Source organism: Agelaius tricolor, unplaced genomic scaffold (genome assembly GCF_023055355.1).
Source record: "Agelaius tricolor isolate 1412-34295 unplaced genomic scaffold, bAgeTri1.0.p SCAF_10, whole genome shotgun sequence".
Classification (NCBI taxonomy): domain Eukaryota; kingdom Metazoa; phylum Chordata; class Aves; order Passeriformes; family Icteridae; genus Agelaius; species Agelaius tricolor.
Genome location: NW_027269270.1, coordinates 26,647,467 through 26,670,242, shown reverse-complemented (window position 1 = coordinate 26,670,242; position 22,776 = coordinate 26,647,467). Strand labels below are relative to the sequence as shown.

Genomic DNA, 22,776 nt, shown 5'->3' with positions numbered 1-22,776 from the left:
GAAAAATCTGTGCTTCAGCCCATAGTCCTTGTGGTTTTGAGTAAAACCCTAGGTAATTACAAATACCAGTAGTCTGGGTGTTTCTTTCCCCTGCAAGATCTGTTTAAGTCAAATACAAGTCACTGAACTTGTATTGGGAGTAAATAAGCTTCATGGAATGGCTTTGGTTATCATGAGGTCACACAGAATGAGCTAATGCTCCCTTCTGGCCTGGAAATTAGACTTTCCAGACAGCAAAATTTCATCCTGCAGGTTCTAAGCCTCTAGCACCTTTCCTTACAGGGGAGCCCAAGCCCCAGGCCTGTGCAGTGCTCAGCCCATTGTAGAGATGCTCAGCCCTTCTCACCAAAGGCCAGCCCTGCCTGGGGGCAGGTTTCCTGTATTGCCAGTTTCAGTGAGCCTGGGCAGCTGCTGGGGGTGAAAGCCATCCCGTGGGTTGTGGGTCCCAGCTGACAGGCAAAATGCAGTGAATCTCTCTGCAGCACAGTGAACTTGCTGCCCTGGAAATATTGACCCCTGTGAGATTTTCCCAAGCTGCAAACCTTGCAGACAAATTCCAGGTTTCTGGAGGTATTTGTGTGAGAGGTCTGGAGAAAGAGCCACATTAGAAATGAACCTGTGTGCTTGCAGAAGCTGACAGCAGCCTGGTGCTGCTCCCTTCAGCCTCACCAGCCTGTTTCTTACTACTTCACCAGATCTGTGCACACCACCATGGATTTTTCTCTCCCCCCCTCCCATCTTTTTCACAGCCAGGATGTTTTTTCTTGCCTTTTTATTGTTCCAGTGACCTAGCAACTCCACTTTGGTGGAGTCCTGCCAGGAGACTTCCTCCCCAAGCCGTCTGATAGTCTCCAGCAGCACTGCCCTCAGATGGGAGCAGAAGTTAAAATGACACCAGGCTGGGTCCCTGAGTGGCTTTTGCTCTGGCCTCGTGAGTGCTGGTGAGGGCAGCGTTGCCTTCCCAACTAGAAAAGCTTCCAGAGAGCTTTAAAAACCTCAGAAAAAGGAAGGAGAAGCAATGCATGGGTGATACTTTCTGTAATATTTCTACAGGACGTTATAGAAAAGCCTGGGGGATTTCAGAAGTGAATTTACTGATGCTGGGATTTAGCATTTGGGATCTATGGTGCAGGCAGGCTAGCTGGGGACATTTCAGCATTGCAGGGTTGCAGGAAAGGGGATGGAGAGGAGGTGTGAGTGCTCAGAGAGCTGTGCACTTAGGGAGCTTTATTTTGGCTTGGTTTTACTGATGTTTACTAAAAACAGTAGAAAATGAATCCCTTTGGTAAGTGCTTCTGGGGCTGCCTCCACTCTGCCCTGGGCCTGCGGGGGATTTTCCCACATTAACGCTGGAAGGATGCTTCCAGAAACGAGCTGTCAAGCCAGAAAATATGGCTGGGTTTGGCTTGCTGCTCAAGAAAGGCCATCAGGACACAGGGCCTGGGACACTGGAGGTTCAATCTCCACTGCATGGATGGATTGAGATTTTACTGTAGCCTCAGCATGGTTATGGGTTTTTTAGCAGTATAGTAATTCATGGCTTATCCCTGTTGGAAGTGGAATTTATATAAATGTATTTTTGAAAGACTTGATGATAAACCAGGACTTTTTTTTTTTATTATTTTTTTTTTAATAATTCAGTTGCTAAAAGCTGTTAAAAAACCAAAGTGTACGAAAAGAGGTTTGAGGAGCTGCCCTGAACCACAGGCTGGTGGTTTTCGGGCAGCACAGGTGGTCCCATGGATCCATGTGGCCTCAGGGATCTGTGGATTGAACCAAACTGCCCAAGAAAGATAAGTAAGAAGCTTAGGATTTCATGGGCTTGTGCAGGTGATCTGGGAGCCTGCACCTCCCCAGGGAAATGTTTAGGACACCAAAACTAAGAGGCTGGAAACCTCTTGATAAGCAGAACAATATCCTGTCCCTGCACTGTGCAGGTTTTATCCTAGATGTGGGCGCTCCATATGCATATATCCTGTGCTTTTGGAAAGGATCACAGATATCTGTGTTAGGACAACCTGTTTCCTTGCTTTAGGGTACTGCTTTTAAGAGCAATAATTGGATCCTTTTTTTTTTCCTAATGGCATCTCTGAGCATCAGGCTCTGGGATGGTGAAAAAAGGTGTGGGGAGCAAAAATGGCCTTTAGCATCCTCTGAGGTTTTGCAGGTCCCAGAGGGGAGGCTTGAAGTGCAGAATGGTTTTGTGTCACAAAGCAGAAGTGCAAGCAAGGTGCTGTGGCGTGGCACTGGAGCGTCTGAGGATGATGCTGATGTCCCCCCCAGCCCTGCGGGCACCCATGGCTGGAAGTGGCCAGGTGGGCATTAACCATGTGGACCTTGGCATTCAGAGCTTGCAGGGGCTGCTGCTGCAATCAAACCCCCATCACTTTTCTTGAGCCGACATATGAAAGCTCTAGGCACCTCTGGTGCCTGCATAAATCCTTCCTATTATGGTTGAAATGGCTGAAGGTCCTGTGAATTGCTGTCCTGCTCTGCCTGGGGGCCAGTGAGGAGAGGATGAGGAGCAGAAGCACCAGAGCAGGGCACTGCCAGGGAATGTGTCTGTAGGGTACTGTATCCGAACCAACTCCCACAAAAGGGTGAGAGGCTCTGGCAAGCTTCTGCGCCTCCTCTTCTCTTCCCCATACACCCTCTCTTCCCACCTTTCTTAATCCAGACAGAATAAATCCTTGCATAGATATAAAAAAATTAGCAGAACAGGGTTGACTGCATGTGGTTAAAAACCTCTTGCATTTTTCCCGCACTTAGTGCACACGAGGGACCTTCCCCAAGCAGTATTATCAGCGTGTTTACTCTCAATTGACCCATCTCAAGTATGAATTTTTTTTAACCTCCATTTCACCCCCCCTGCTCACCCCCCCGCCTTGAACTTCTTCTTTCAGAGCAAGAACAAGGAAGGAAATTGAAAATCCCAGAGAGCCCTGGACGGTCCAGATTTAGGGCTTTAGCTTTTGTTCGCACAAACTCGCTTGGCTCCTAACCGGCCTCCACCCATGATCCCGACATCCGCAGCAGCAGCCGCTCGTTCAAAACATAGCCCCGAGCCCAGAGCCAGGGCCCGGAGCCCCGAGCCTGGAGCCCGGCAGGGCCCCGAGCCCAGAGCCCGGCCCCGGCACGGACCGGAGCCCCGAGCCTGGAGCCCGGCAGGGCCCGGAGCCCGGAGCCCGGAGCCTGGAGTCCGGCAGGGCCCGGAGCCCTGAGCCTGGAGCCCAGAGCCCGGCCCCGGCAGGGACCGGAGCCCGGAGCCCGGCAGGGACCGGAGCCGCCCCCGGCCCCGCTCTGCTCCCGCTTCTTCTCCCGAGCTGCCCGCCTTCCTTCCCACAGCCAGCCAGGAGTTTTCGAAGTCGGGATGAGTTTTTTCTCCCCTCCGCGAGCCTCGGATGATGTTGAGATTATGCAACGTTAACAGATGTGGGGTTTATAATTAGAGCTGCCTGTCCTCGGGAGGAGCCTCCGCGCACGGGATGCTCCCGCAGCCCTGGCAGGACAGCGGCTCCATGGGCGGCTCCATCCCCATCCCAGCGGGAATGCTCCCCAGGGAATGCCCACCCTCCCCACGAGGGATGCTCCGGGTGAAGGGCTGCTCTCGACAGCCAGTCAGCTGCTCTTGGCTTTCCTTCTGTGCAAACTCAGATCAAATTTGTGTTCCCCTGTCAAGAAAGTATTTTTCTTGCCCTTGAGGGGAAAAAAATCCCATCTTCAGGGGAGCAGTGGGGCTGGGATAGCTCGTGGCTTGCCTTGGCTGGCTGCAATCTCCTGACAAATGCTGCCTGTGGGGATGCTGCTCTCCTGGCAGCAGCAGGATACATCCCACCTCCCTCCCCGCCCTGTGTGTGATCACAGTCACTGCAGAAAACTTGCATTACTGTGCTTTTTGGTGTTGTGCTGACCCATGGTTGAGTTGTGAGCATCACCTAAGCCCTGCCTTGGTAGCAGCAACCTGTGAAACAGGGCAATGCCTGTGCTGTGTCACAGATGGAGACAGAAAATTGTTGGCCCAAAAGGGATTTTTCAGGAGTCTTACAAGGTAGATCTCCAGCTGGGCTGCCAGGGGCAAGCCCAAAGCCTTGAGAAATCAGCTGGAACTTGATCTGTTTGTCCTGGCTGAGCTGTGTAACTCGGCTCACAGCAAGCCTCGGGCTTGTTATGCTTGCAAAGAAAAAGTAACTCCGAGCCTCGACCTGTCTGGTGAGCATCACTGCTAGTTTTCACTGGGAAGGAAAACACCAATCCAGTGGGTGGCAGGGTTTTGTGCTGGAAGTCAAATATTTCTCAGTGGCTGTGGTTATGTGGAGTTAAACCGTGCAAAGCTGTTGGCAGCTTAGGATGTGATGAAATTGTTAGTGACAGATCTGTACCTCAGCTAAAGGGCCACTCTGCTTTAAGCCTTTAATGCATCAGGGGAGGCCAGATGGTCCAGTGGGGAATTTTTGGGAAGAAGTTTGATCTGGTCTGTCTGCTGCAGAGGAGGGTCGTCTTTGAAGTCTTAATTTCTGCAGGCAAATCAAAGAGGATATTGTGGTTTTATCTTGCACTTCTGGTAGGCTTGATGGATGTGAGATTTCATGTCTATTTTGTTGAACAACACGGTTTTTTTGGGGTTTCCTTACTACATGCTGTGGGTTGAATTTTCCAGCGTAGCTTATGCTCTGCACCAATCTGGGGAGCTGACTCTGTGCTAGCATGAGGTTTTCCTCCCTGCAGCAGGACCTGGTATACCTTGCAGGGCAGGGTTAAAAATGCCAGATGACTCTAAAAAGCCTGTGTAAATAATACCTTCTTATTCAGCCCCTCCACTGCCTGGCTGCACTCAAAGCCAGGTTTGCTGGCACCCACAATAAGGAGAAGGGTTTTGCTTCAGTTTATTCCCAGCATCTCTGCAGAGCCAAAAGAAGATAAAGAACACTCTGAGGTGGATTTGCAGGGGAAACTACCACCAGATAAGCAAAAAGCAGTGTTTTACTTTTGAACTGGTCTCATTCAATCAAGGAACATAGCTGAAGGCACTGCTTGCTGGCATTTCCAGGGTTACATTTTAAGAAGTGGCAATGAAATGCCTGCTGAAGTGTGCTGCTGTATATTTTAGCCTGCTTGTCCAGAGCCCTTGTTGACAAATGAGTTGGCAACCTGGGAAAGCAGATTTCCCTCTTCTATCCTCATACCCTAAGGGTTTCTTTAAGCATCTGCTGCTTTGCCTCCTCTCTGTGCAGCAAAACTGGCCACAGGCTTTCTGGTCAGCATGGGCTGCACAGCTGAAAGCTTTTAGTGAGAGGGGGATGGAGAGAAATTCAGTGCACAGCCACGTTTTTTGGGGTTGCTATAAATGGACTTGTGGGCTACGATTACAGGCTGGGTATTGGCTTGGAAATGAACACAGCAAGCATCCCCTGCCACTTCCCATCCCCTTGTCCAGCTGGTGAAGACCAGGAGCTTGTCCCTTGGGACAGGAGGTGGCTCACAGTGGGCTCTGGGTGGCAGTGGCTGCTCGGCATTGCAGCCACTGTGAGGCTGCCAGTGATGGTACCCTGGGGGCTCTGCTCCACCACAGCTCTTGTCTCCTTGGCCCACAGGGGGCTTAGACTCCCAGGATGAGATACAGACTGTCCTACCTACCCCTCTGTTTCTTGGTGAGTTCCCACTGAAGGTATTGCAGGTGTACAGAGGACACTTCTGAAATTGCCACCTCTGTTGTGGCACAGCAACTCCAAGGAAGACATACAAGACAAGTAGGAGGTGTCCCATAGGTGTTTGTTTTGGACACACAGTTTTCTTACAGAAAGTGTTTGGAGGTCTAGAACAGGCTTAACCTTCAAAACCAGAGCTTTGGGGCAGAGACTGACTGCCTTTATGTGCTCCCTGTGGATGTCATGCACATGACAGAGACCGCATTTTGTTGTAAGGAAGATGGACAAAATGGGGACCTTGCCTGTTCAGATTTGGACTTGCTTTTGACTTCAAAGATTGTTGTGGGCTTTGAGGGTCCTCTGAGGCTGCAGTGCCAGCCAAGCCTTGGGACTGTAACATAGATGGTGGCTACTGATTTTTGTGTGAACTGATATGCAGTGAAATCCTCACTAGGTGGTATCATAAGCTGAAGACCCTGATTCCCCGGACCACCACTCATGCACAATCTTCTTCTTGTTTCTCATATTCTGGTAGACATTAATGTTAGAAGTGCTAAAATATCCCATCACCTTGGGGTGCTTTGGCACCTGGGTGGGCCATGTAATCCACACCATGCACTGATCTCCCTGTCCCCAGTGCTGCATGGTGGCTGGGTGGGTTATACTGACCATCCTGGGTGCCCTGCAGTTCTCAGCCAGCTCCCTGCCAGCTCTCTGCAGGTGATGGGGTTTGAGATTGGGTGTCCAGCAAGCACTGGCCAAGTGGAGAAAGGGGGAGAGCTGTGGGGCCCTCTCCCTTCCCATCTTACATTCAGAATGGGGCACATGGGCTGTGCTGGGCTGTGAGCTCTGGAGACCTTCACACTCCTGCCATGGACCCTACACTGCAAGTATTTCCAGTTATTTGTTTAAGACTTTTCTTTTTGCTCTATTCAAAATTTATTTCTCCTAACACAAAAAAAAATCCTGAGGGTGCTGAATTGAATTAGTCTTTTGCACAGAGGTGGATTTTGGTATTTGGTCCCTCAGACCAATCTAGTTTCCACTGGTGCAAATCCAAAAATAAATTTCATGTCTGTGTTTTGATTATGCAAAATTTTTCTCTAGTGTAAGTAAATGAGCTCAGAGCCTGGCCTTGGTGTTACTGCAGTGAGCTGAGCCTGCACATCAGTGCTGATGGGATCTAAGTTTTTTTTCTTGTCTTTCCTTTTAGTCATTGAAAGCAGCCATCAGGAGAGAAGTTCAAGCACAGAGATAAGGACTGCTGGTGCTCCTGTGGAGTTGGTGACGATGCTGGCTGGGAGCAGGGAGTGGGCATCACTGCCTGCCAGGCATGGGGCAGTGCCAGCAGCAAGCAGGGTCCCAGGGCACACTGTGCCCCCTGCCAGTGACGGGGATGTCCCCCCTCCAGGAGCAGGATCCCCAGAGAACCCATCTGCTGGGACAGTGAGCCACCTGCTCACCCACAGCCATCCTCCCGGTGAGTTTTATGGATGTGGGAGTTCCTGTTAGCCATTCCCAGCCCATGGACTGAGCATAGCCAGTGGGCTAGGAAGTATTGCTGCCCCATAGCTAGAAATGCAGATTTTTGAGAGAATTTGAGAGAAATTTAATCTCAGGATTGGAGAAATCCATTCTCAGGAAAGCTGGGCTTTGTTTTTTAACGTTACAACACAGATGATTCTCAGGAGCTGCCGCTGTTTTTCACCACTCAGCAGTACCCAGGGAGTCCTGCCCATCCACTGAGCTCAGGGGCTGTGCAAAGAGCTGAGACCCCTGGGTGTCCCCACAACTTCTCCCATCAGGAACTGAACCCCACTGCAAGCCCAGCCTAGGTTGTAAGAACTCAGCTTAAGGATACCTGACCAGCTGTGATGATGATTTGTGGCTGAGGTCCTTATATGGAAATCCTGCAAGTGAGCACTTACTTTTGGGCTTGTTCATAATCTTCAGACATAAGTAAACCAATGTACTCTTTTAAATATGAACTTAAATCAAGGCCTGTTTCTCAGAGCAGCAAGGCAAAGCTGTGACGATTGCCCTGTCCCCACTTCAGGTTTTTTTCTTAATATCCCCAGCTGAAATGAGATATAAGCATAGAGGTTTTCTTTAATTTTTTTTATTTCTTGTTTTTTTTCTGCTTAGGGACTAGAACGTGGAGCTGGCATGCCCAGGCTGCCAGCTGTGGGCTGTTCTGGCACCAGCTCCTTACTTCCTTCTGCATTTTTAATATCTCTAAAAAAAATCTGTTTCTTTTGCCATGCTCAAATGAGGACAATATTTAAAATGCCATTATTTTTTGGCGACAGAAACCCTCTGTTCCCATCAATCCCTCCTGCAGTTAAACTGTGCTCTGTTAAACAGAGGAAACATGAGGGATGCAGCTGTGACTCTTCCTGTTGCATGTGGTAGGGCTGGGTACTGCTGCAGGTGATGCTCCTGCCACCCAGCTGAGACAGGAGAACTTTTCCAGGTGAACATGACCCCTCTCCCTGTTGCTTTCCAGACCCTGGAAGCCATCACCATGCTGCAGGCAGGCCAGGGAGAGGCAAGAGGGCTCCCAGCACCCCTGCAGCTGCTGAGGGGACACCACCAGGCTCAGAAGCTGTCAGCACTGATTTGGCTGAGGGGACACAGGGAGGGCACCATGGGGTCTGGAACGTGTCAGGGTTTAACACCATGAGGACAGCGCTGCTACCTTCATCTTCAGAAGCTCATCACCCAGGTGAGCCATCCCAGTTCAGCCTAGGAACACTGGGAAGGTGTTCAGGGACCTGGGAACAAGGTGAATGCTGTTCCCCAGAGCAGCCAGCATTGGTTAGGCCTGGTTCTGGTTAGCTGTATTGTACAGCTTTGTGGATCCAGCTCTCCATCCTCACTGTACACTCAGGGTGGTTTACTGGCTTGCTTTATGCACAAGGATGGAGAGAAGAATCCTAGTATTCAAAATTATGAACTACTTGGTGCAGGTTCCAGACACAAAGATCCTGTAGGCACAGTGCAGACAGGGGGCTGAGGGGCAGGGGAAGGGGGGATGTGGAATGGTATGTGGACAGCTGAGCCCATCTCTGGGTTCTCATCTGCTTTCCCCTGTTGCCTTGCAGGCACTGACAGCCCCTCTCAACCTGTGAGCAGCTGGGTGGGCACAGAGCTGGGCACTGCAGCTGTTTCACCCAGCCCCTTGGGGAGCAGCCCCAGCTCTGCCCTCCCTGGCTCCCTGGCACAGCCCCAGGCCTCTTCCCAAGCTTCAAGTACCCAGACTGGTGCAGAGCACATCATGCTGCACCCCAGGGGTGTCACAGGGAACTTGACCAGTCCTTTGCTGACAGCATCACCTCCCATGGACAATGCCCTCAGAGGTGAGCTTTGCTGGCCTTTGTTTCATAGTTTTGAAAAGCCACTTTATAGTATTTGCTTTCTTGAGGCAGAGGAGATGCTCTGTTTTGCATGCACTCTGTTTTTTATTATTTGGATGGTTAGCTGAAATTCCCTGCTGAAAGCAGGAAAAAGCAATGGAAAAAAAAAAATTGATCCAACCCCCCCCAGCATTTTCCACTTGAAAAAAAGTGAAGTTCTTTGGATGTTATCACAGTGTTTTCTGCAGGGTGGATGTCTGCAGCTGTGAAATATCTTCACTGGGCCAGTGCCAGCTGCAGAGCAAGGGCAGCTCTGAGCCCTGTCTGACCTGTGCCCAAGTGGTGACGGGGTGGGGTGGGAGGTTGGGAACCCACACTTGTGGCCACACGGGGTGGGTTTGCCCTCAGCTAGGCAGGGTGAGATGCCTGTGCTGAACAGCTTGCTCAGGGCAGCAAACCTGAGATCCCTGGGCTCCATGGCTTCCCCTTGCTTGCTCTGCAGCAGCCAGTTTCTGGAGCTCCCAAAACCAGAGACTTTGCCCAGCTCCACATGAACACTGAAAACCTCAGTGTTGTTAAATCCTTTTCCTGTGCCCAGGGCTTTTCAGGAGCAAACACATCTCCCAGGTTCTCACGCTGACACAGCTACACAGCTGTTGGGAGCACCCCTGGGCTGCAGGAAACCTGAGATCCACTGTCTGAAGGATAGTGCCTTGCTGAGCCCTGGGATGTGTAGTTAGCTGCAGGCTCATGTGGGAATGTGGCTGTGCTTAGGTTTCCTCCCTTTGCTGCTTGATGCTGTGCTCAAGCCACCAAAAAAAAAAAAAAAAAAAAAAAAGGAAGAAGAAAAAAACTGAGCCTATTTCCAGCAATATTAGAGCAAAGGTGGGATTTAAAGGCAAACCCCCACAGTCCTTGTCCTGTGGGGTTTCCTCCTGTCCAGTCTCACAAAGTCTGGCTGCAAGCCCTGGGTTTTATGCGAGGTCTTCCAGAGGTGAGGGGGGTCCTGCCTGTCCAAAGGAGCACTTTGTCCAGATTGAACACTTCCTATGCTTAGTATCTGTATGTGCACTGTAAGCATCTGGGAAGAAAATGGATCCATCTGCTTATAATTTCATGTGTATAAACCCATTTTTTGTATTGTACTGTAGGCGTTGGAAGCAGCCACCAGCCATCCAACAGCTCAGCCATGGAGAGGTTCGGTTCGGATTTCCCCACCACCAGCACCTCCATTTCCACAACAGCTGCCAAGGCTGGAGGGAGGACATTGAGGTCTCTGCCAGCCAGCACCAGGCTGGTCACCATGGCAGAGATTTCCACCTCTGGGACTGAAATCACCAGCTCTTCAGCCCAGAGCCAGACCCCTGGGGTGTCTGTGAGTGCCCAGGGTGATGGAGGCAGAGGTGTCACAGACCCATTGCTCTCAGGCTTGCCCTCCGTTTCAGGAAGTGCTTCCACAAGTGAGTTTTGATAGATAGCTCAAAACTCTTATTTAAAGACTCTTTATTAACAAAATATATCCTTTTTATTTTAAAGAAAGGAGGAATAATATTGTATTTGGCACATTCTGTACATTTAAAAACATTTCACAGAAATGAAAGTATGGATAAATATTATTCTTGTTGGAAGGGGAGGATAGATTTTCCTTGAAAACTTCCAGTAGAATTTTGCAAGCAATAACTTCAGCAGTTCCTATTTAGAGACCACTTTTCCCCTGTCTTAATGATTTCCCAGTATTAAACATTTCCGTATTGAATATTCACGCACACATTGTCTACATCTACTGACAGTGGGATGAAACCTACCCAGCAGTTTTTATTTATGTTTATGCAGTTTTTCCTTTCTCTTCTCCTTTTTCAGCTTCTAGCAGCAATTATGAACCCCCCAGGAGCATCCCAGGTGCAGAAGAGGCGACAGAGCGCTTGGACATCCAGGCTGCTGACGTGTCCAGCATGGCAGTGGGGACACTGATGTCCCCAGAAAATGGCCACACAGCTGGGGTGACAAGGGACTCTGCCACCAGCACCAACCCCACAAGCTCTTTGGGTGGGACCTCCTCTTCCTTGAGGACTGGGACACATCATCCCAACAGCTCGCAGGAAGCCACCGATCTCCCAGGCCCTCCTGGGGGTCCTCTGCTCACAAACTCCCTCTCTGCCTCTGAAGGTCCTTTCCCAGGTAAATTTGTTAGTCTGAAAGCTGTCTGCCTTGGGATGGATGAGTTTTCACATCCCTGCACTGTTTTTCTTCAGATATGGTCATCAGTCATTATTGGACACGTGGATGTTTTTGTTACTGGCTGCACTGAGCTGGCAGTGAGGTGGGTGGGAAGGGGGAGAGTGGAGCTCAGCTTTTGGGTGAAAAAAAAGAAAAAAAGAAAAAGAAAACATTGAAAAAGAAAACATTGATGGCCTCGTTACTAATGAAACTCCTGTCCTGGGAAGAGCATTGCTAAGAAATACATGCACACACTTTCCCTGCCAGAGACACTTGCTGGGGTTTTGCAGCTGTCACCTGGTGCTGTATCTACCATGCAGGCTGGTCTGTAGGATGTGGGTTTGAGATTTTTCATGGGTTTCTATAAGGCACATGCCTGTACTGAAGAGATTCATCTCTTCCCACAGAAACCCCTTCAGTTTCTCAAAGGGCAGTGTCGAAATGGGTGCTGAGCACACAGTTGTGTGTATAGCTCTGTATGCACAAATCAAACCTGGTTTATTGTACCCTAGGTGTCAGAAGCAGCCACCAACCAGTGGCAGAGAAAACCTCCCTCACTTCCTCTGCCACCAGCACTCCCATTCCAGCCACATCCAGCAGTGAGGGGAGGCCACCCAGGTCTGCCTCGGGCAGCAGCCCCTGGGCAGCAGCCAAGGGCTCCACGTCCAGCAGTGCCATGTACAGGACCTTGGGAACAACTCAATCCTTGTCCACATCTGCTGGGAGAGAGGCCTCCAGAGCTCAGGGCTCCACAGGAATGACAGATTTCACTGAGGTGGCAGACTCTCCCCTAACACGCTCTGGCTCTCCTTTGGAAGGTCCTTCCCCAGGTGAGCTCACGTTAGAATTGAAATTTCATTTTTCTTACAAGCCAAAGGAGGACTTCCTGCAGCTTGCACTTGCCTGACTCTTTCCTGCTATGTAGAATATACTGTTTGGAAGGATGCAGTGTGACTTTTTGCCTGAAATTATTCAGTTTTTTCTTGACCAAAAAAATGTGCTTTAGATTTTTTACAGAAAGGGTACATGTGTGGAAAGTTTCATTATGCCAAGAAAAATAATTAACTTTCAAATCACAGTCCTTTTTTTACTGTCTCCAGTTGCTATCTCTATGTTACAGACAGGAGAACTAAGCAAGTGAGGATTAGATCATGTCCCTGTGGTCCCAGGGATCAGACTTCAGTTCCTACCTTCTGTCCTACTACTTGGATCATACTGCTTCCCAGAATTTGAACCAGCTCAACAAATTTAAGGCAACTTTGAATGTGGTCCCTGAGGTCCTTCATGCTGCTGTTTGGTCATACCCTCCACTGTGGTTCTGAAGGGGTCTGATCCCCCTGATCCTGCTTCTTCAGACTTCTCTAAGACCTTCACACTGCTCAGGGTAGTGCCTTGTCTGAACTGATTTCCAGGCTTTTCTGGGTCATCACGATATTTGTTTTAGCAGCATGGAGTGCACTCAGGCACATAATGGTGAAATCAAGTGCACAGCATTAGTATTTCAACAGTTTTTATATAATAGCACTTTTGTCAGCATCACACTGTTTTTTAGAAGACAAATTTTTGTAGGGAGGATTTACATCTTTGGAAATTGACATCTTCTCATATTTTCTACTTGTGTTTGTGTACTGTACTTGCTGCCTCTGGGTGCTATTGGAAGAAGGCTCATTTTTATTTATAGTTCCATACGTGTAAAAATGTAAATTGTTTCTTTATCACATTTTAGCTACTGGAAGCAGCCATGTGTCATTCAGCATCCTGTCAACAGAGAGAAGAACCAATTTTCCCACCACCATCACCTCTGTCTACACAACGGGCACCAAGGGAGGAGGGAGGACGTTAAGGTCTCTGCCAGCCAGCACCACCCTGGCCCAAACAACAGAGGTTTCCACCACTGGTACTGAAAACATCAGCTCTCCAGGCCATCCCCAGTCTTCTTTGGGAACCCAGGGTGGTGGTGGCAGCAGAGGTACCACCGTGTCATCTGTGAACCTATTGCTCACAGGCTCACCATCTGCTTCAGAAAGCACTTCCCCAGGTGAGCTCTGACCACACATCAAACACCCACCTGCATGGAGAGGGAGGGCATGCTAGATTGTGCTGGATGATGGCATTGGATTTATGGATGAAAATTTCAACTTCCAGAGAAAAATGCATTATCTGTTTCTTACATTTAGGCACCAGGAAAAGCCAGCCTTACTGCCAGAGCAGTCTCAAGGTTTGCTGTGTTTTCAGGGACAGCACAATTTCAAGACTGCCCCACTGGCTGTGTTTATACCAGCAGAAGCAGCAGCAGTCATTCCTGACTCCACCCTGGGGTGCAAAGGCAGTATTTACTGATCCCATACAAACCTGCCATGCTTTCCTTCAAGTACCAGGGCTTTGGGTGCTGTGTGACCTCCCCCTCACTCACTGTGGGTGCAGAGGTGACAGTGTGGGTGTCTGGTACCCAGGTCAGGCCTGTGGCACCAGGAGCAGCACTGGAGGGAAGCAAACCCAAAAGTGCTGCCATAACTTGTTCCTAGTGCCCTAGTGTCCTGCTGTCAGCAGCACCTCCTAGCACAGGAAAGAGCTGTGCCTTCACAGTTAGCATTTTCTGCAAGCTTGGATTTTCTGCCACGTTCTCTCTGTGCCCTCAGCCTGAGGCTGGTGATGGAAGAGAGAACACCTGCTTATTTATAGTTTAGGGTGCATAAATCATTTTGCTTTGCTCTCTTTCAGCAGACAAGACCTCAGCAACGGGAGGACACCTGCCTCTCACCAGCTCACCCAGTGTGGTGGGAGCTGCCACCAGGGAGGAGAGCAGCACAGTGCCTGTGTTGGACACCCATGGAGCTTCCAGTGCCACAGGGAGCTCTGCTCCCTCTCCCCCCAACACCAGCACCCTGGACACAGTCCTGCTGTCCTCACCTGCAGCACAGCCTGGGAAGCAGAGTCACGTTTCACAGAGCGGGGCAGGACTCAGTGAGCTCCCAACAAAGCTGCTGCCTGCGTTTTCTCCCAGCGTTTCAGTGCCTTCACCTTCAGCCACACTCTTCATCCACAAGGAAGGGACACCTCAAGCCCCAGGTAGCCGCAGCACGTTGAGCACAAAAGCAGAAAGCCTCACATCTCAGCTGGACACAGCTGGGGACACCCACACCGGCCCTGGCCCGTCCTCCACGGCATGGCCTCCAGTGAGACATGTGTCATCTGGCCAAGCAGGGTCCCCAGAGCCCAAGGTCACCCTCTCATCCAAGGCCTTCACCGACTTCTCAACTGCTGCTGAACCTTCCAGTGAGTTTTTCTGAACTCTGGGGTAGTGTTTGACTGCCTCTCCCTTCCTTTGTCTTCTCTGTGGGATTGGTATGACACAGCTGTTGCAGGTGTCATGGGCAGCATTTATAAGTGGTCATGGTGCTGCCCCATGGTGTTGTATATCTCTTGAGACATGTAGCTTGTTTCTGTAGGACACATCGACTGCCTGTCTGGGTTGGGGTGATAATTACAAATAACATAAACGTACCATTATGACTCTAATTATACTGATCCCTCAGTATTTGGACATTCCTGTCTGCTCTGAGATGATAAAATCAGACTCCTGCTGTTCAATCCTTTTCCAGCTATTGGCAGCAGCAGCCATCACTCCCTAAGCAGCTCAGGTGCTGAGGAGAAGCTGTCCAGCCCCATCACCGATCCTGTGTACAGTTCATCCACGTCTGCGGGTGCTGAGGAGAGGATGCTGCTCTCAGTGACAGGTGGCACTCTGGCCAGTGGCATGGAGAGCTCTTCTTTCCATGCTGGAGTTTCCATCTCTCCAGGGCCATCTGAGCCAGCATTGGTGGAGCAGGGCAGGACACCCAACGCCTCCACCAGCAGCGGGAGTTTCACGGGCTTTGCGACGGAGACGGTGTTTGTACATTCTGCCAAGATACCCACTTACTCTTCTTTCCAGAATGATCTCACAAGTAAGTTGATGTTCTTTGGTGTACATTTGGGGGGAATTCACATTGTCTGGTGTTTAGTAAGTAGTACATAAGGTTTTTGTTCATTGCTACGTTCAATACCACCTGTGGGTTCACTCAGAGGGATGTTTCCATCAAAGGACTCAAAACCAGACCCCACACAGATGGGAAACTATTCCAGAAGTGGAGCCATAAACCCTCCTGTTTTGATGGCTGCATTTTTCTTTTGCACCGTAACTGGTTTCTCTTGGATGATGCTTTCAGAACTGTTTCACAATGACCTAACTAATTTGTAGAATTAAAACAAATTTTCAATACAATTTTTTTTTTAAGTTGGCTGAACTTAGCTGAACATCCTGAAATTGGTGCTATAAGATTGATTGCACCTTTTGTGCTAAATAATCTGAACTTTTTGCATGCTGATGTTCATTTAGGTTTTCCTGGCTGCAAAGTTTTGAATCACTGGGTTCATGATAAGCTACAAATTAACATTATGTAATAATTTCATCCTGCAGAGGCATTGAAGTTCACAGTGTCTAAAAACAAATTGACTGAACAAGATGGATATTTTATAGATGGGAATGGAGGATAAGAGGGAGAGAATATGAGTTTTGTAAATTATGAGTGATAAAGAGAACAGTAGGGTTTTCCTGCTTAGCTTGCCACAAATACCATGGAATGTTAAGATCTGGATCACTTTAGGAAAGCAATACATGAAGAACAGTGATTTGGAAACCTACATTCATGGGAGTCCTGTGTCTGTCAGGGTTCATCATTTTACAATCAATTAAGGAGTGCATAAGGCTCCCAATTGTATAACCATGCTTGAATGGTGCTTGAAATTCTTAGAAAATCATGGACAGGTTCACAGACAAGAAAATCTTATTCAGCTTTAATGTGACATCAAAATGCTTTCATATTACCCTGTCTTTCTAATATTTTTTGTCCTTTTACTCCAGACTTTTCAGGTAGCCATCAGCCAGTCAGTGGCAGTGATGCTGAGAAAAGGACCTCGGTTTCTCACACAGATGGCACATACATTTCAACCACATACACCAGAGGAGGAGAAAGGACCCTCCTGTCTATCTCCAACAGCAGCACCTCTGCTGACTCCTCAGAGAGTTCCACCTTTTTTTCTGAAATTTCCAGCCCTTTTGACACCTCACAATCATCCGTGGCTCATGACAGGCAGACCAATGCATCAAACAGTAGCAGTTTTGTTGAACCATCTACGGAGCCGTTGCTGGTGCACCCTTCCAAACCATCGACATCTGCTTCTACAGGCAGCATAGAAAATACAACTCTATTCAACACTGCCTCTGAGCTGTTCACCACTGACAGATCCTCTCTGCCTTCATCCGCATTTCCAGCCTCTTCCTCACTGTCGTCACTGCAGCACTTGCTGTCATCAACACCACCACCAACTCATCTGTTTACACTGTCAGAATCACCTGAGCCACGCTTGCCCTCTGTGATGGCATCTTCACCCCCTCTGCAGGCTTTGCCATCCTCCTTGCCCACTTCCTCCTTGTCCTCCCCATCTTACTCATTAGCATCTTTACTGTCTGTGTTTTCATCCCCCTCATCCATCTCGCAGTCCAGTGAGAGTGATCAAGCAAGCACCACTGTGGCTATGGTCAGGCAGGTGCCCTCCACAGCTGCCACAGCCAGGAGCTCGCCCAGAGAGACCAACAAGCCCAGTGTCACACACCAGCCCCAAAAGAGCACCACCTTCACTCCCACCAGGTCACCTCTCCCTACAGAACCCATGGAGCTGCTTGGTGGACGTGTCGTGTCCGTGTCCGCTCCCGTGACAGTAACGGAGACTGCCTTGCCTAGAGATGCCACCACCCAAGGGGACAGCTTTGGGAAGGCAACACCCCTGCTCACCACAGCCAGTGTTGCTCCACAGGCTGGTCCCACAGATGCATCACTTAGTCCCTCAGCAAGTGCAACAAATCAGGGCAGCATTGTCCCCACAGTGGCAGTGACCACGGTGAAACCTCCTGTGCTGACAACGCCGTCCGGTCGCCGGCCCAGCCCAGGTGAGGCCAGCACCATGCAGGACCACAGAGTCCAGACACCCACTGCCACTAAGCACAGTTATACCACTGCTAAAAGCACAGAAGCCATGGGACCCACCACTGCAAAGCCTGGTAAAGCCACTGAGGAAAACATCCCTGTTACAAGTCCTTCTGCAGCACCTCCAACCATCAAGACCACTGGGAGCATTGCAACGACTTTGGCTGCTACCAAACCAACGACTGCTCCTCTGCCAAGCAGCACAGTCAGGCTGAGGACATCAGCTCCAGCTACAGGTAATGTGTGCAATGGCTCTCACCAGTGGAGGGGCCAGGAACAAGCAGGCAGGAATGCTGGGGTCCCACTTCAGGGATTTTCAAAGAGTTGTGTGTGCATGCATGTATGACAAGTCTGTTGTCAGCAGGGTTTGAGGGCAGTAACTCATCTCTGTGTTGTTTTTTTTTAAGCTAAGTGTTTAGCAATCAAGTTGAATGGGTGAAATAAGGGGGAACACTTTGGTGAACGTTTCTGATGGAAAGATTAAGCTGAGATTGGATAAAGATAAAGCTGAGTTTTGATAAAATAAAGCTGATTGGCCTTACAGGTAAGCTCAGGATGCGCTATATTTCTTGATGGGTTAACAATAACAATAGATAATGATTGATATCTGTCTTATTATTGAGAAAGGACAGTTGGCCAGCACTTGGTATTTTTGTTGAAACTGCTTCTCATATTACAACCTATGGTTGTTTTCTCCCCACCTCACTAAATATTAATCTTCTTAGGGGCCTGATGCTTCTCCTGCTAGTCTTGCTGAGAATGTTGTTATAGAAATTTATTACCACTGCCAGTCTCCTTATCTTCTCAAGTAAATATATTTGCTGAAGTCTTATATAAAAGGAAATTGACTTTGTGTTTGAAGTTCACAGCCCGGCCATCATGCCACTGTAGGATATTGTGTGTGCTAAAGGCATTAATCTCAGTGAAATACTGGCAATAAAATATATTCCATCCAATAATTAAGTATTTAAAGGTTACTTCTCAGGCTGATTGGTTTTAATTATAGCTATAGCTTCATGCAAAAAAAAAAATACTTTACTGGAATGATTTTTTAATTGAAAAATTAAGATAATGCATCCTTTTTAGAAACCGATTCATGCTTTTGCCAAATTATTCTCTCATTTGAAAACCAAGATTTGCCATTCACCAGAATGCAAAAGATCCTTCTCCTGTCTTGGGCGTGGTGCCTTGTACATGGTCACTCACTGCCCTGAGAGTGGCTGCCCTGGTCTCTGCTGTACAAGCACAGACTGAAGGATGGCAAAGTGAAAGCCATGGTTTTAAATCACACCCACTCATTTCTGCCTGCTTAGATTAGAGTCACCAAATGTGCTTCTCACTGATGCTGAGGTAGCTGTGCCAGGCTGGTCAGGCATGAGATTGCATTGAATGGTGTGTCCCAGGGCAGAGTTTGGCTGGGAGCTGTCAGGTCTGTGTGGTGCTGTGGGTTACTGCAGTGCCACCAGAAATACACACATGGGTTTGGTTCATGTGCTTCATGCTTTAACCACAGAGCCTGTGCTTCCTGCCTCTGCTGCAGCACTCAGCAGCAGCCACAAGATAGGTATGAGTGGGGTGTAAGATGTCTTGCTGGTCTTGTAGAGCCTTGTCACTGACAAGTCCCCAGCCCTGCCTATGGCCTGCCCTTGTGAGCGTGTGTGATGTGTGTTTGTGCTCATCTGAGTCATAGATGCAGCAAGAGGAGCTTTTTTGACCAGGACATATTTTTTCCTTTTATTTTTCCAAGAGGAAATATTGGATATATTCTTCAGAATTTGCAGTTTGAGTTGTGTAATCTATGAAGCATCTGAGATTACAGTCTTTAATCCCCTAAGACACTGTTTTATCACAGTGGTTTCTGCTCCCCAAGCTCTTGCCCACGCAGCAGCAAGGGCACTGGGAGTGGTGGCACAGGCAGGAATCACTGCTGTGACCATCCCCCGGCTGGCATGGAGGAGCTCTGGAGAAGGAGGTGATTGCAGCCAGGGCTGCCTCCACCATTACTGGGTAACCTACAGACTGGATCAGTGCTCAAGCACTGCCCTTGGAGCAGAGAAACAGGGCTTGGATGAAAAGGGCAGGACTTTGGTGAAGCAGCCCATGCCCACATGTCTAACTTGGGCTGTTGAGGTTTCTTCTTTGGTCTTCTCATGCATAAACTGTTGGGTTGTTTGTCTTTGGAAAGAACCTTGAGATCTTCTGATGAGCGGTGCTACAGATCAGTTGGATGTTCATATTAACATGGATCCGTGCTAGACCTCAAGGGCTTTTGAATGAATATTCAAGTGGTTTATATTTATTCTCTCAGCTCCAACAGAGTAATTAGGAACAGCATAAATAGTAAGTGCAAATGATGCAAAGAGGCATCTGATAATGCTCAAGGAGTCACAGATGGGGAGTTCATCTCTTTTACAACAGTTGATGATTTTTATGATTCTGTAAGTATAATGTTTTGTTGTTTTGTTGGGTTTTTTACTTTTATAGAGGTGGATAAATGTCTTTCCAACCCTTGTCCTGCGCTGGCCACCTGCAACAACACCCATGGCTCCTATATCTGTCAGTGTCCTCTTGGATATGAGCTGGAAAAAGGAAAGTGCAATTTAGGTAAGAAAATAAAAGTGAAAAACCAGGGATGGAAATAATTATCTTTAATCTTCTAAAATAGATTGACTTAGGCTCAAACTAGTTCAGGAGCTTAATGTTCCTCCCAACCACCTCTTTTATCAGAGCCTTTTAGTGTTTATACAAGTGTGGTGTCTCATGCCTGTTGTGTTGGGCTGCCTGGGGAGCAGGCAGAGATATCTGAGTTCTTCTTAAAAAACTCAGCAGTGGAGCAGTGGGCTCAGGCTCGTTAGTAAGGACAGATGTGCCCCTTCTGTTCCTGATGTGTTTTAAAACTCCCAAAAAGCATTCAGCAGCTTATCAGCCCTGCAAACTCTGGTGAAGGCACTTGGCTTGGGAGAGGTGAGTGGGGCTGTTGTGTAACCTGGCTTCAGTGGGATCAGCCATGTGTGGAAAGTTAAGCAGCTGTGGTGAAAGTCTTTGTAGGATCAAGGTCTAGTTTCATACCTTTAGCATTTTTTGAGCAGCACAGTTATTAGCTGGAACTCAGGTTCTGACCTCTTCCTTTCTATTAGAGGACTCTCATTCTCAAGGACTTACAATATTCCATTGTAAAGGGGAAATTGTTTTCATAGATTTTCTTTTGACCCTTAATCAACAAGGATTAGAGGCATGGAAATTTTGCTAAGGAAGCATGGGTGAGGTGTCCCTGAAGAGTGTTTTGGAACATTTCTTCAAGTTGGAATATGTCAGCTTCTAATTTAGAGACTTGTTTTGATTATGCCTTGAACTGGAGTATGGACAGATTATATAAACACCGTGAAGGTGATTCTCATCATAATTTTTGTCTGGAGTTGTTACATTAGAAATGTCTGATATACATTTTGGTGAAGATAGGTTCAGTGGATGGGAAAAAAATGGGAAAGAATTGAGGGCTTTATAATGTTATCTGCAACTGTATTTGTTTTTCTGGTGGAACATAAAGCTGGAATTCTGAGTTCTCAGTTCCACTGAGTATCTCATGACACTTAATACAAGATTTAGGGGTATTATCTCTGCAAGTCTGGGCAACTCAGATTATTGCATTCTGCTGCTGTGAATCAAATATGAATCTAAGCACAGAAAAATGCGTTTTTTGGACTTCTTTTCAAATGTCATTGCTCATTCTCTCCAGCAGTTTGAAAAATGAAAATATCCTTTCTACAGTGCTTTATTTTGACTTGCTGATTTGATTTCCTTCCATTGCAGGGAAAAGTAAGAGATTTGACATAATTTGACCCCCAACTATCATAAATAGTTTTGGTACCTGACATTATCTTCCTACTCAATTTACCCATCTCTCTCTGTGTTCAGGGATCTATTTAAGTTAGTCTGTGCTTCTGCATGAAATGTATGAACACTGAAGTGAAATGCTGTCTGTTCAGCAGCACTGAGCTCTGGAATTTGACTGGGACTGTGGGAACATTGCAGCAACTCTTGGGAAAAAAACCCAAGGCTGTGACTTTGCTTTATTGGGGCAGTGACTCTCAGATATGAGTTTTCTGCATGCCTTGTAAAGGGATTTTCCATGCAAACAGCCTCTCATGTAAGGCAGATGAAACCACATCTACCCATGGCACAGAGATGTGTTCCAACTAACTTGTCTTATTTTACTTTTTAGTGAGAATATTTATTGGCCAGGTTCCCCTGAAACTTAATATCACCCACGGGAAGTACACAGAGCTCTTCCACGTCGAGAGGGAGATCCTGGAGGTGGTGAGTGTTGGACTGGGACTTTGGCAATGCTGGTGGCACAAGTCCCCTTCACTCCTCTTATGATTGTCACATTTCCCAGCCATTCAGTTTTAGCCATGTGGCTCTTGGTCAGTTGAGAGCCAGTGCTGGTCAGGCTCTTGACTTCCCCAAAGGCTGTGCCATCAATAGCTCCAAAAGAACCCATGGGCTGGGATCATCTGCACATCCCTGTGCAGTTCTTATCCAGATCACTGCATGCACAAGTTCATCCTGTTAGTGGTTGCTGGGATGGGTGCACTTCATTCCAGCTCTTTGGAGATGGATTTGGAGATGCTGCCAAAGGAAGGAGGTGCTGGGTGGAGTCACTGTGATGCTGCCTGCACAGCTTGTGCTGGGGAGTAAATACAAACCACTGCACAGATACAGGGTCAGGGAAGATCTGCAGGCTCCAAGGGTGCTGCTTTGAGGTTGGCCTTGCATGGGGGTCTCTCCCTGCTGACATCTGGCTCAGCTCTGACCTTTGGGGTCATTGCAGCAGGGCCACAGGGAGATGCTCATGTCAAAATCCCTGGGGCTTTGTTCTTGTCCAAGGCTGTGCAATGGTGACTTTGTCCACCCCTTACTGACAACAGGGCAGTGCATCTCTCCTATAGAGCATATGAACCTCTGGGATGCTCAGAGCCCCCTTGGTCTCAGCAGGCATCTCTGGGAGACACAGGGCATGGTGTCAGTGATCCAGGAGGACTGTCTATGGGGCTGCCTCCTTCCATCATGCCCTGGGCACTAACAGCTGCTCTCTCCCTCCTTGCAGCTCAATGCATCGCTGTCAGGCTTGCCAGGATACCACCACTCCACAGTTAAGGCAAGCAGGTAAGGCTAAGGCTGCCAGGGGAAGAATGAGAAACTTGATCATTTGGGATCTTCAGCTTGATAGCCACACTCTCCATTTTGAGTCAGTGCTTGATGCAATCCAGTGGTACAGGGCATGAGGAATGCCTGACCAGCCTGCCAGGCTCACCTGGTACTCTCCTCTTGTCCTGAGCAACTTGGGGATGGCCTGCCCAGGAGGGACTTATGACTGGTTCCAAAGTGAGCTACCAGCATCCCTTCCAGCTCCATATTCTCCTCTCTGGGTATTGGTTAGTGCTGGTTTTAAGGTCTGTCACGTGCATGTAGTGCTGTGTCTGTGGTAAGCATCTCCTGTATTAACAGCAGTCCTATGTATGAGGTGCTAAT

General features: G+C 48.4%; 1 protein-coding gene across 4 annotated transcripts in view; it reads left to right on the top strand.

Moving 5' to 3' along the window:
• The window catches only part of LOC139593868 (protein HEG homolog 1-like), a 51,891-nt gene that overhangs the window by 11,345 nt on the left and 17,770 nt on the right, over positions 1-22,776 (top strand). For 2 of the 4 annotated variants that reach the window (XM_071435319.1, XM_071435316.1), the window contains exons 2-14: positions 6,859-7,125; positions 8,152-8,370; positions 8,750-9,004; positions 10,153-10,461; positions 10,862-11,179; positions 11,731-12,048; positions 12,945-13,256; positions 13,940-14,494; positions 14,821-15,165; positions 16,122-17,480; positions 19,729-19,848; positions 21,467-21,561; positions 22,352-22,410. In XM_071435319.1, coding sequence (XP_071291420.1) covers positions 6,859-7,125; positions 8,152-8,370; positions 8,750-9,004; positions 10,153-10,461; positions 10,862-11,179; positions 11,731-12,048; positions 12,945-13,256; positions 13,940-14,494; positions 14,821-15,165; positions 16,122-17,480; positions 19,729-19,848; positions 21,467-21,561; positions 22,352-22,410 — 4,531 coding nt within the window. The remainder of the gene's footprint in view (positions 1-6,858; positions 7,126-8,151; positions 8,371-8,749; positions 9,005-10,152; positions 10,462-10,861; positions 11,180-11,730; positions 12,049-12,944; positions 13,257-13,939; positions 14,495-14,820; positions 15,166-16,121; positions 17,481-19,728; positions 19,849-21,466; positions 21,562-22,351; positions 22,411-22,776) is intronic. The other 2 variants (XM_071435317.1, XM_071435318.1) reach the window with 2 other exon arrangements.